The following is a 14,844-nucleotide window of genomic DNA, read 5'->3' as shown; positions in this document are numbered from 1 at the left end:
TTACTCTAAGTTTGGTACCTCTAACAATAAAAAATGATCTATTTTTATGGATTTGGGAAAATACAAATTTGAGCTATGGATTTCTTGTTGTGAATTAGTATTGATATCAATTGTCTTCTTCTTAATACTTTTCCAATACATGTATTGAGAAGAGATATTTGTAGAGGAATCAGGGATTAGATCTATAAAGCCTATATAAATTCAACTTGGAGAAAACCATTAAAAAATTACCAACAAAAATCTAGCACTATTTAAATCTCTATATTCATACAAAAGATGCATAAATTATTCCTCTTGACTATACCAAGCTTGCTTTTGGTTTGAGATTTCCTTTGGGCTAACTGTGGGTATGTCTATATCTACTTTGCATAGAGTAATTTATCCAAAGAGACCATGCATTCAAGTAAATTGCAATAATGAATCAAAATTAGAAGATAATTTTGTGTTTAGGTGTCCAATCTATTATGAGATGTGTGGTAATATTACTTACGTCTTCAAAAAAATCATGGCTCCTTATGAGATCTTATTTATTATGACGATCAAAGATGTATAGTTTTATTCGAGATGATCCAACAAAGAGTCTCTCATCCTTAAGAATCGTCACAAGTTTTTCTCTTAATGTCTACTTTCAAATTCCTTTCTTCAACCTCAATTTTGGAAATACAAACTTACTCATTTTGAATTATAATTTTTCTTTCTTTTTTATATAAAATTTTAGATAAAATATATTTTTCATACAATTCCATTAACCTAATTTGGTTACTCATGTATTAATAATATCTAAATTTCAAATTTCGATGGCTAAACTTTTTAATATCCTATGTATAGGTTAAAAGATGCTCAGTCTTTATTCTTCTTTCCTTGCTCTGAAAAATCTCCCCACAAATACACTAAAAATATGGGTCAAACTTGTCGTGTATACCTACGTTGTCCTATTGTACACATGAGTTGACTCATTGAACACATCTTATCCTATCAATGAAAAATTTATACAATTAAAAAAGAGATCACAAATGTGAATCCTTCCAAAAATAAGATATAGTTTGTATTATCAAAAGATGCACTGTGTAACGAGGATTGGGATCAGGAAGGAGCGGGTTGGGGTAAGACTAGTACCCTGAGGATCTACGCAGTTGCTCGCAAACCATGTGCATCAGATTAATCTGAGCCTCAAAGTCAAACATAAGACCAATGGAAAACAAACTCATAGCTCAAACCAACTCCACTACTTATACATAACTTAACTTATACCTACAAAATAAATAAGAATATTAAGTAATATGAAACTAAGTCTCCTCACCTTTTCTTTCCTTTCCTTAAGTCTAAAGAGTGAATTATTGTGGTGATTAAGCAAGTGAATGATGGATGAGGCCAAGTGTCATAGCTCAACTAAAACCAACTACCTAGTTGGAAGGCAATGAAAAGTATTTGACTTATTTTACCCTTCATGACCAAAAACCAGTTATGTCCACATCAATCTAGGTGTTAATTAAACATGATTAGCAAGTTGTTCCAATCCAATCCAATGCAATCAAACGCAACAACTGGTCTAAGCGTAGAATTCAACTCTTTTCCTACTTATCCATTTTGACCAAAAAACAACCTTGCTTTTCAATGGGCTCACTTGCCACGTTATACTCCTTATCAAATTCCGTGTGATTAAGTTTTCATGTGATGGCGTATAATCAGGGAACGCGCGCGGTCACATGGCGAGCGGCTGGGAAAAAGGAACCATGTGAAATGAATAATGACTAATTTCATTTTCTTTTTAATTGGTTTTGTATGGTTTTAAAGTGGGATTTTAGTTGTAGAATATTTTTTCTTAGAATTTAGCAAAGGTAATTTTTAACATTTTGAATACTAAAAATATTAGTTTAATATGTCATGAACTACAATCTCTTTTGGGGTTTTAGTCAAGTCACAAACTTACCACGTGTCATTTATAAATTTTTAGTGGGTAAGTTAACTTGTTGTCTATTCAAGATTTTTAACCATCTCAATCTTATATAGAACTACCAAATTACTTTTCACATTTACAATTTTTTAGTGGGTAAGTTAACTTGTTGTCTATTCAAGGTTTTTAACCATCTTAGTCTTATATATGTAACTACCAAATCACTTTCCACATTTACAAATTTTTAGTGGGTAAGTTAACTTGTTGCCTATTCAAGGTTTTTAACCATCCTAATCTTATATAGAACTACCAAATCACTTTCCATAATTTTTATCATTAAGAGATATGATCATCACTTTTTGTAGAACATCTCTCTAACTCTTGCAATGGATCTAACTTAATGGGAATCAATTTGTGAGGTTCAATTTCTAGAACATTTGTTGAGCTGAACTTGGAAATCTAATATCTTATCCAATTTATTCCACTCACTTAAAATAATGCTAAAGATAGAGGATGCGAGGTTTTGGTCCACTCCTTTATCAACAATAAGATATGCAACTCTATTGTATTCCCTATAACATTGTCGAAACAAAATAATTATTTTTTTATAAAACTAAATCTCTAACCCCTCTAAGATGCAATCCAATTTCCAAATTCATGTTTGCCTTTAATAATAATATTTATTGTTACTATTGAATCTCTTTTAACAACTACATTCTTAAACCTCTTTTCTAATGTTAGTTTCACCCTAAAGTGTAGTAGCTTTTGCTTCACTATTTTTTGCCTTTGGTATGAAAATTATTGCCCCATAGAACTTGCCTTGGTGGCATCTAATAACATGAGTAACTTGAGGTATTCCTAGACTATTTCTAGAAAACGTATCAAAGTTAATCTACACTATCCTAAGCCCTAGTGGTACCCATATAAAATCTTATCAAGTCTTCTTCTTGTCTTTTGTCTTTGGATTTAACCTTGAGGCTACTTAGGCTAATTCTTAGAAATTACAATTTACTTTGAGGTTAATAATTTGCGATTTATTCTTTCTAGATATAAAGAATTGCCAAAAATAACACTCTGTTTTAACATATATAATTTCTACACAACTAATAAATTTGATGCATATTTCTATTGTTTATATATGAACATTTATAATTTTTCTAATTCTACTTTTTATTACTAATTTGAACTTAAATTAATATTTAAAAATATTAAAAAATTCTCCATTTATGTGTGGGATTATACCACATTACTTATCATTTCAATTAAAAAATATAGGATTATAAATTGAAGCTCATTTTTAATGGTGAAATTTGCATATGCCCATTCCAATTCCCATTTAGTTTTGGGCTCATTTTGAGAGAATGTCTTAATACAAATACATGTACACAAATGGCACAATCTAATGTGAAATTGGACTCATTCCCTAATCCTTTACCCATTCTTATTTACACATTCTCCCACATATTTGACCATATCTTATCCACATTCACATATATATCAGACATATTTGACAATTACATCACCCTTGCACCCATTCCCATGCATTGGTTCATCACTTTGATTTTAAAACCTCCCTATGTCAAGTCAAACTTGAATCGTGAGAAAGTAATCCTACACCGCAGAAAATTGGAAAACTTAAATTCAAATTTTGCCAGCTCATACATTGCACTCTTGTTATAAGACGACGATACACATTTAATTTGTTGGTTTCTATGTTTTGGTGTTTGAAGGTATTTATGTTCATTCACTATCATCTAGAAATCATTGAAAATCTTACACATTATAAGAAATATCATTCTAGGAACACTTCACTTTGGGGCACCAAAAGGAACCTGAATTATATATCAAATCATTCTAGAGCATTTTGCATGAATAAAGATTGTTCTCTTCAATCATTTCCATAGATCACACATTTGGGCTAATCAAGGAGTTTGACCTAGGAAAACACGATCCTTGTGATTCAATTATTTCTACAAGGTATTTTAAAGTACTTCTTATCCTTGAACGCCAAAAAATAGTAAAAAGTTTTTAATTTTTTTTTAACCATAGTGATCTTCTCAATCTCATCATGAAGTTTTTCCACCTATGCCAATTTCAAGTTGTTAGATGTTGCATAATGATAGTAGTAACCACATCTCCTCCTAAAGTGGGAATGACCAGTACCCTCACCCTTTTGAATGCTAGATTAGTATTTGAGTTGTCACTCTCCACTTGAAAGGTATGTCTATCAATGTAAAGCTCATCTAATCTCATGTTATGTCATCTTTTCCCAAAGATGAAGCACATTATGCCAATACACACATGTGTGCCTTGTCACCCTAGTAGCTAATGAGATAAAAAGGGGTGCAAATAATTTGGCACGTGCACAAGATCGTGAGTAAATCTCATAGTTGGTTCTGCTAGAATGCAACAAGTCAATTAATCCATAATAAAAGAAATAAGAAAGTTACCTGTAACTCTAGTACACTACCTACATATCACATGTCACATATTCACTAGCAATCATATGCTAATATTATGTTATATTTACATTATTCTTGACACATCATTAGTAATTATACTTGGATCACCCTCCTACTACTCCTATATACTATGACTTGTTGCAATGGAATTATAAGTAAAGGTCCTTATCCATCATCATGAACCTCCTTTCCTACACATGATGAAATTAGCATACCTAACCCATTTTCTATTTAGTTTTTGTGCCTATCTAATGGGAATGTCTTAATGAAATGCAATATCAATAAGTGAGATATACTCTTGTGCTAATTTTTGCTTACAACCCAATCCCTACCCATTCTTATCACCCTCATTTGCATATTTTTTCTAGATATTCACTTTGTACCCAAGATCACCATCTTATCATTATAATTTTTTTTTTAGTGACATTAGATTGATCAACATCGATATTGAGGAGTGCAATTATTATTCTCGAATCCCAAAGCTTCAAATTTTGATTTCAGCCAACCTAGAACATGTTTCATGTGACATGTTATGTCATGGTATTTAAGACATTCATTGTGCACTTAAACATATGTTAGAGAAAAAGGGAAAAAATAACATACTTCAATTCTAAAAGAACTTAAAAAGGAATCAATTCATCATCATCATCATCATATAAGTCACCTACATGTTTGTGAAGGATGTCTTTGATCTCTCTTATTATCATTAATTCAGTCCATCAATGCATTTGACTTATAATAACATGTTTATCTATCAAGCATAGCTATCATATCATTCTCACACACCTTAATTCAATTCTACAAGGTGAATCAAGTTTATGATAGAGAAGATTGGCTCTACAAGATCTAATTTTCATCATTTTCTATGACATTTTTTGCTTCGAAACATTCATCAAATTGAAGCAAAAATGGCAAAATGTTCTTCTTCCACCAATTCTAAAACTAAACCTTCTTATCTTTCTATTTAATGATCACACTTATTTTAATTCTATAATCAATTTCAATTTTATCATTACAATTAAGATATTCCATTGTTAACTCTATATCTAAGCCCTCTAGTTTTTTAATTTAATTATCACATTATTTTAATTCAATTATCATTATTAAATCCATAATCATAATTATATTTTAATTATATATATATATATATATATATATATATATATATATATATATATATATAGACACACACACACACACACACACACACACACACACACACACATGTGTACTTGTATATACATGTGTGTGTGTGTGTGTGTGTGTGTTACAATAAGTCATTATCTAGTAAAAAGAAGAGCATTAAGAAGAGGAGGTGGATCACGATCATAGTTTACTTCATATATCATAAGGTTCAAAGCATGGTTGCCAACCATCATTACCATATATATATATTTTTAATCTTTGACAACATCCCAAACATGAGAGATAGCAAGATTTAATTGACAAAAATTAATTATTGTTAACTGAATGTTAAAATAATAATGAATAAAAAATATTTTGTGAAGATTTTTAGTTGTAGAAGTAATTTCAAGATTCACATTTATAAAATAATAATTGTCTATTTAAAATCTGTTTAAATTTGTATATATATATACATGTGTATACACACACACACACACACATGTGTGTGTGTGTGTGTGTGTGTGTGTGTGTGTGTGTGTGTGTGTGTGTGTGTGTGTGTGTGTGTGTGTGTGTGTGTGTGTGTGTGTGTGTGTGTATGTATGTATACATACATATGTGTGTGTGTGTGTGTGTGTGTGTGTGTGTATGTATATGTATGTATACATACATATGTGTGTGTGTGTGTGTAAACACACACACACACACACACACACACACACATATATATATATATGGTAATGATGGTTGGGAACCATGCTTTGAACCTTATGATATATGAAGTAAACTATGATCGTCTTCTTAATGCTCTTCTTTTTACTAGATAATGACTTATTGTAATATATGGGGTGAACTAGATGACTTCTAATATATGGGATAAACTAGGTGACATGACCCACCGCCTCTTTGTAATGCTCTTACTCTCACCATATAATGACTTCTTGTAATATATGAGATAGACTAGATGGCATGCCCCACCTCCTTTTCGTAATGCTCTCACTCTCACCACATAATGACTTCTTGTAATAGATGGGATAAACTAAATAATGTGGCCCACCTCTTCATAAAGCTCTTACTCACACCATATAATGATTTCTTGTAATATATAAGATAAACTAGTTAACGTGACCCACCTCCTCTTTGTGAGGCTCTTAGTCTCACCATATAATGACTTCTTGTAATATATAAGATAAACTAGATGACGTGACTCACCTCCTCTTCATAATGTTTTTACTCTCATCATATAATGACTTCTTGTAATATATGATATAAATTAGATGACCTAACTCATCTCCTCTTCATAATGCTTTTTCTCTCACCACATACTGACTTCTTTAAATGTATGAGATAAACTAGATGATATAACCCACCTCCTCTTCCTAATACTCTTACTCTCATCATTTAATAACTTCTTTGTAATATATATGATAAACTAGATAATATGACCCACCTCCATTTCCTAATTCACTTACTCGCATCCAGGCCTGGAATTTGACGGTCACCCCTACCTGTCATATGAATTTTTGATGACGGTTTAGTCATTTCATTGCCTTTCATTTGATGTTTTAAGAAAAAAATTAACTGTCAAAAAATATAAAAGTAGAAGATTGAAGCAATGAAAATCAATGCACATCTTTCTTGGGAAGAAATGAAAATCATTATCTTAATGAAAAAATAATGATAAATTAGTAATATATGCAAAAATCTTAAATTTACTAAATAATTTTCTAAATTAATACACTAATATATATTATATATTAACATTAAATGATAATCAATTAATAATTACTAATTTAGTAATAATAAACATTTAAATTTTAAAATTATATATATTATGACAAGTTTCTATAACAATCTTATTAAATATATTTAAAAAATTAAATTGACTAAGTTTCTAAATTCATATATAAAAAAATAGAATATATTGTAAAAATTCATATTAAAATATTTTATCAATTATATTCTATCATTTCAATTATGACAACTTTCTAAATTCATATGAAAAAATAGAACTATTCTAAAAAATCATATTAAAATATTATAAAATTAGAAACAACTACATCCTTCCATATTCTAAATCCTCTTCTATTTCAAAATATTCTAAATAAATTTGTATTTTTATAATAAACATTCTAAACTAATATATATATTACCTACTATAATTTTTTACGATTTATTTATAATTTGAAGTGTCATCTATACGGTTTTAGAAAAAAATAGCATGTCAATGCATACGTTCTACTAATTTTTTAAGCTGTCAAATACGGTTCTAAAGTGAAAAAACGGTCATTTTGCCTGTCAAATTCCAGGCCTGCTCGCATCATATAATAACTTCTTATAATGTTGTTTTATTCTGAACTAATTACATAATAACTTATAATGTTGTTTTATTCTGAACTAATTACACTTTGGAAGTGTGTAAATATTTGCACTCACTTTTTTGTGTAACACTAAAAACTAAAGGATAATATCGACACTCATCATTGAAAAAATACCATTCCCCAAAAAATCCATCCCCCAAACACTGTGCAAAACCGGGCGCCGCAAACTTTCAGCCGCTTTCTTTGCCGACTAAAACTCTCATGTTACTTTGAATAAATCACCGCCATTGTCAGAAAAAGCAGAAATTTTACAGTAAAAGAAAAATAAATCACCGCCATTCACAGAAAAAGCTGAAATTTTAGGGTTACAGTAAAAGAGATATAATCGTTAACGAGAATTGACAAATACAAATCCATAGTATAATATAATCTGAAATCCTTTTCAATTCACCTTGTCATGTGGCCTCTTTGCCCCAATTTTGTAGTCTCTGCAAATACATTGAATCCCTGTTATAATAAAAACCGACACAGTGGGACGCCATTACGCCCGCCATTAGAATACCAGCTAGAATCGAATCAGATTTATAAAATGCCTTTTTTCAACTTTTCCAGCGCATATTGCTGAAATGAATGTCCACATCCGACAAAGATAACGAGATCTCCGTAAACCAATTGAAAAAAAAGTAGCAGAATCTGACTGTGTTCTCAATAGCCGCCCATTTTTTAATCAAACAAGTCAGGTTTCACTGTAGATTTGAATAAATAAGAAGAAGTTCTCTGTTACAAGTGTTTTTTTATTCTTTTTTGAACGTTTGTTTTCATTTTGAACTCTTTTTTTGTCTTGTTATTTCGACAAGTGGAATAAGGTCTTTTGGTCTGTGATTATAAATAAATATTTTAAATATGTATAATGTAAAATATCATGTAGGCAATCATGAAGAGAAAATTTGGTTAAAAAATGTATATTTTGTAAGTAAATGTTAAAATAAATATGATTTGAAATATGTAATTTTTAAATTTGAGATATTAATAAGAAAATCTTATCTTCATTTTCATATGCTAAATTCAATAATTTATTTATAAGTCAAATTAAAATATTAGAGAGGTGGCACCCAAATTTTAACCACTTAAAATTACATATTTATTGCATGTTTAATAAAATAAATGCTACTATGATAATTAGGGCTCTAGTGAGCATTCCATCATAATTGACATTGCTTTTTTTTAATTGACGAAAGAAAAATATTACAATAAGTATGTGGACAAAACCAATATTATATGATTAAATTTGATCTTATCTTATTTTTGAACATGACCAAAAAAATCTATATAAGATAAAAAGTCAAATGAAAAATGATGATTCTTATTAACCAACAAAACACAACTTCACATCAATTCAAATGTGAAATAGACAAATGAAAGAATATCTATCAACCAAAAAAACACCAACTTCACATCAACTCAAATGTAGACAAAAAAAAGATTATAACAAAAAGTTGCAGAAGGAAAAATGTATTTTAAGACAAAATAAAAATAAAATAATATTATACCATAGATATTACACATAAACATATTCAAGATAACTACCAAATCAACTTATCATATAATCTTAAATTACTATATGTTAAAAATAACCAAGTTATATTAATTAAAATTTCAAAAAAGACCAACAAAATTTGAAGACAAAAAATCATAGAAATTCAAGCTAAAGCTTTACTTTAAGCTAAATCTTTGCTTCTTTAATTTTAACTCCATAAATTTCATAGATTATTATTAAACTCCATTTATCAAGCAATCTAATTCTACATGTAACCATGTGCAAAAACATAATATAAGGGCAAATATATGCAACCATGTGCAAAAGCATAATATAAGGGCAAATATATACAACCATGTGCAAAAGCATAATATAAGGGCAAATATATATAACCATGTGTTAAATCATAATATAAGAGTAAATGGAAAGTTAAAATGTTCAAAAGGCCACTTAAAAGATTTATAAGATTTATAATTTCTTTATGATTTCTATGTGAAAACATAATAATATATTAATTTAATCTAATATAAAGTTGAATTTGTGACCTTTCTTTAAAGAGTAGAAGTTCTCTACTATTAGATAACATACAAACAGTTTCACACATACAATTCATTTGAACACATTCCATAAATTACAATTGTATGTGTGGTAGATTTAAACTGTGTGCAATTTTTTTCTCAAATGTTTGAGACCATACCACATGATCCATCATAAGGATGAAACATAGAGAGCATAGTGATTCCATTAACACATGCATGTTACAATTGATTTCAATACAATTCAACTATTAGATCTCATTGACCAATAAACACTTTTAAACCATCTATAGACCCAAAAACAAATCATCCAACAAATTAGATATTACGAACTATAAAATATCAAGTGGTTGAGTAGATGGGGAATTAATTTGCATGAATGTCCAAATGTCAATGTTGAAATCAAGAAATATGTAAGAGAGAAAGTTAAAGTGACGTTATGGTTAAAACAACTCAAGAGAAAAAGAGAATACTACATCAAACATTTCAATCTCACGTGTGACCATCAACAAAAGCATTACATAGAGGTGGATATAAAATGAAAAGTAAAACTGCTAATTGCCCAGTTAAGAACTAGCTCACACCATCTTAGGTGCAAAATAGGGAGGTGGAAAACAACCAAAGAGGAATGTGCTAACAGGGTTTGTCTTCTTTGCATGTCTAGGTCAGTGGAAACCAAATGACATTACATCCTAGAGTATGCAACTTTTGATGACATCCAAAGCAAATATATGAATATTCAAAATGAATTATTAGGATGACAAATTATTTGGTCAAAATTCACAACAAAAGAAACTTGATCAACAAGGATTAGTAGAGATCATTTTGTTGTTTTTCAGTTTTGAATCCCATAGATACCTAATCTTCTATATGTAAGTAAAAAAAACCAGTTTTGAATCCCATAGACTGCCTAATCTTCTATATGTAAGTTAAAAAAATTCAGTTTTGAATCCCATAAATTGCCTAATCTTCTATACGTAAGTTAAAAAATTTTGTTTTGGATCCCATAGACCGCCTAATCTTCTATACGTAAGTAAAATCTTCATTCAACTGAGAGCCAACTCCCATCAACTCCGATGTGAAACAAGACGATGGAAGATTTCAAAGGAAACTTTGGAAGAAAGGGTTTGTATCTTTTGCACTTTTGGGGCAATTGAATCTGAAAAACACTTCATTTTGGAGTGTGATGCTTATAGAGACATCAAGAGCAATTATGATAATGGTTTGACAACTAGTTCTTGGTTTAGTCTTTTCAATGAGGGGGTTGTTGAGAAATATAAAGAACTCATCATCAACTTGTATAGAAAAAGAACCGAAATGCAAGGTCAGCGATGGCAAGGCTGACTATCCCAAAGAATTTCATTGTTTAGCCTCGTGAACGTTAAAAGTTGTTCTTCTTCTACTTTCATTGTTTATCCTCGTGAACATTAAAAGTTCTTCTTCTTCTACTTCTTTGACAGATCAGAGTCGGGTCCCACCATCTTAGATGTGAGACGAATAGATGGACGGTCCCTAAGGAGGAATATGAGGAAAGAACTTGTCTATTCCGCAATAAAGGGGTAGTTGAAATTGAATGGCACTTCATCTTTGAATGTGCAACATATGAAAGATAAACCCATACTCAGTATGAAAACAATTTCAAGGGGTGCAATCTAAAAGAACTATTTGAATAGGCTACCGCTAGACTTCACAAAACCACTGGCTTCTTGATCAAGATCCACAACAAAAACACTGACAATGAAAAGAACCTGGAAAATGTTAACAATGCTACTCTTGATCCCACAGACTGGATAATGTTAACAATGCTACTCTTGATCCCACAGACTGGATAATCTAGTGAAAGAAATCTGTGAGCTAGCTTTATCCACTCTAAAAGCAATGAACTTTTCAGATTCATTGACTCCCGCCGTACACGTTATCCAATGGCCGCTCTTATCCACATTAATCTATTCACCCTGCAAGTCGCTTTCACAGCTGACGCGTCATGTCAGTTGAACTTATCCAGTCTCAGAAATCATGCCCACAGATCCCAACTCTTATCTATATCATGGAACCTCCAAACATATTGGCCTCACTGTTTTTCTAACATTACTTCTTACAATCCCCTCAAAAAAAAAAGCCCAACATCCTCATCCTCTGTTCAATCTTTTTGCTAAATGGGTTCTCTCAGGTTTTCAATTTCTTCCAATGCTTTTGCCTCAAAAGCCCCCGGTTCCATGGATTTTCAAAGCAGCAAGCGGAGGCCCGCTAGAATTATCAGATGCAAGCCCTGTTTCAAGGTAATAAGCGCAGCAACTGCTCAGGCTTCAGGGGCCGAAGCACAGGCATCCCCAGCGAGCGGTCACATGAAAAAATCCAAGTCTCTGTATGATGTTCTGGGGCTTAGCCGGGGGGCTAGTCCTCAGGATGTTAAAACCGCTTACAGAAAATTGGCACGGCAATTTCACCCTGATGCAGCGATTTCTGCTCAGGAAAAAAGTATAAGCACTGAAATTTTTCTGCAGATTCAGAATGCTTATGCTGTTTTGTCTAAGCCTGAGGAGCGGGCGCAATATGACCGGCAGCTGGTTGTCCAGCAGAGGCAGAGTTGGAGTAGAGGGTTTGCAAAGGGGGCTTACGTTAAGCCGTCTGGTCACGTGGGGCGGAACTGGGAGACTGACCAGTGCTGGTGACCGTTAGCGGTCTAAGGACTGTTAACTGTCATGATGAATATGTAAATATTTTTAAGTTTTCTTTTGGTGCCTTAACTACCTGTGTATATAATATTTTTTTTGGGTATGTTTTGAGTGGTGCGAATAAAATATAATAGGTAGTTTCCTTTTTTGGCTAACTACCTTGTTAGTTTGGAGGACCTTGGAATTGTCGTCTTATTTTAATAATTTGTTTTTTTTTTAATAAGGTGATGTTTCTTATGAAATATTTGGAAAAAAAATTTTTATGACAAGTTTCAATCAATGGAGGATTTTAATTTTTTTTGGGGGGGGTGAAGATATAGTTTTAGGGTATTGTTGGATTATGTCTTTTAAAAAATTAAATTGATTTGAGATTAATTATTTAAAAGATCTATCTAAAAAGTGGGATTAAGTGGAGGGAGGGAGGGAGTTGTGATTATTTTTTATTTTTTATTTTGGGTATATCTAATTAGATGTAAAAGATGGATTTTAGGTTTTGTGGGTAAGAGGTTTTTTCAATTTTTGTTGGAAAAAGAGGGATTTTCATTATGGAAATCTAGACGAGAGAGAGAGTTTGTTTATTGTGACATAGGCTTGATCCATTGGTCCCTCTTAGAATAGTAGGGGCTACGTAGGGTGGGGGAGTATTTATTTACATTAATGAAAATAAATGAGTTTTTAGAAAAGATCTATTTAGGTTTTTTAATATTGATTAGAGAGGGGTTGTTAATCCTCTTGAACAGTAGGGGCCAAGCTGTTTAGTGTGGGGGGTCTTACTTTACACAGATGAAAATAAACGAGTTTAAAAAAAAAACTGTTTGGGTTTTTTAATATTGATTAGAGAATGACTATTAATCCCCTTGATTAGTAGGGGTTATGTAGTGTGTGGGTAAATGAGTTTTTAGAAAGATATCTTTGGGTTTTTTAATATTGATTAGAGAGCGGCCACTAATCCCCTTGAATAGTAGGGGCTATGTAGCATGGGGGGTCCTTTACATAGATGAAAATAAATGTGTTTTTAAAAAGATCTCTTTGAGTTTTTTAATATTGATTAGAGAGTGGCGACTAATCCCCTTGAATAATAGGGGCTATGTAGTGTTGGGGGTTCTCCTTTACATAGATGAAAATAAATGAGTTTTTAGAAATATTTTTTTGGATTTTTTTAATATTGATGAGAAAGCGGTTACTAATCCGTTGGATATAGATGAAAATAAAGGCTAATTAATTTTTTTCATCAAATAAAAATAAGGGTTGATTAATTATTTTTCATCAAATGATAGTATTATAATCAAAATTGATGAGAATAAATGAGTGCCTTGAAAGATTGTTATGAATTTTTCAAGTTTCAAAAGGAGAGCTACTTCTATTCTCCTTTTGCATAGATGAAAATAAAGGTTGATTAATTATTTTGATCAAATGAAAGTATTTTAGTCAAAATTGATAAAAATGAACGTGTTCCTAGAAAAGTGCTTTGAATTTTTTAATATTGATGGGAGAGCCACTTCTATTTCTCTTGAAATAGATAAAAATAAAGGTTGATTAATTCTTTTGATCACATGAGAGTACTTATAGTCAAAAGTGATGAAAATAAATGAATTTCTAGAAAGTTTTTTTTCTGGATTTTTGAATATTTTTTAGGGGAGTCGTATTTTTATTCTCCTTGAGGAATATAAAAGTTGATTAATTATTTTGATCAAATGCAAGCACTTTAGTCAAATTTGATGAAAATAAATGAGCTTTTATAAAGATTGATTTGACATTTTTAAATATTGACGAGAGAGACACTTTTATTCCCCTTTACATAGATAAAAATAAAGATTTTGTTTTTTGTTTTTTGTTTTTTGTTTCGTGTTTCGCATCGGAGTATTATAGTCAAAATTGGTGAAAATAATTGAATATCTAAAAAAACTGGAATTTTGAATATTGACGGGAGAGACATTTCTATTCCCCTTGACATAGAATCAAATAAAGGTTGATTTTTTTTTATCGTATGAGAGTATTATAGTCAAAATTGCTTAAAATAAATGTTGATTAATTATTTTGATCAAATGAAAATATTTTAGTCAAAATGGAGAAAAATAATTGAGTATCACATAAGAGATTATAGTCAAAATTGCTTAAAATAAATGTTGATTAATTATTTTGATCAAATGAAAATATTTTAGTCAAATTGAGAAAAATAATTGAGTTCCTCGAAAGATCCTTTTGGGTTTTTTTAATAGTGATTGGAAAGCCACTTCCATTCCTCTCGACATGGATGGAAATAAAGGTTGATTAATTATTTTAATCTTAGGAGAGTC

The 14,844-nt window shown here is 30.8% G+C and overlaps 1 protein-coding gene across 1 annotated transcript; it reads left to right on the top strand.

Moving 5' to 3' along the window:
• The first annotated feature begins 11,924 nt into the window (after positions 1-11,924).
• On the top strand, positions 11,925-12,723 carry LOC131042519 (chaperone protein dnaJ 11, chloroplastic). The gene has a single exon (XM_057975833.2). The coding sequence runs from the start codon at positions 12,029-12,031 to the stop codon at positions 12,542-12,544; it is 516 nt and encodes a 171-aa protein (XP_057831816.2). The 5' UTR covers positions 11,925-12,028; the 3' UTR covers positions 12,545-12,723.
• The last annotated feature ends 2,121 nt before the right edge of the window (positions 12,724-14,844 follow it).

This window comes from Cryptomeria japonica, chromosome 1 (genome assembly GCF_030272615.1).
Source record: "Cryptomeria japonica chromosome 1, Sugi_1.0, whole genome shotgun sequence".
Classification (NCBI taxonomy): Eukaryota; Viridiplantae; Streptophyta; class Pinopsida; order Cupressales; family Cupressaceae; genus Cryptomeria; species Cryptomeria japonica.
Note: the sequence above shows the minus strand (reverse complement) of the source record. Positions and strands in the feature narration are given on the sequence as shown.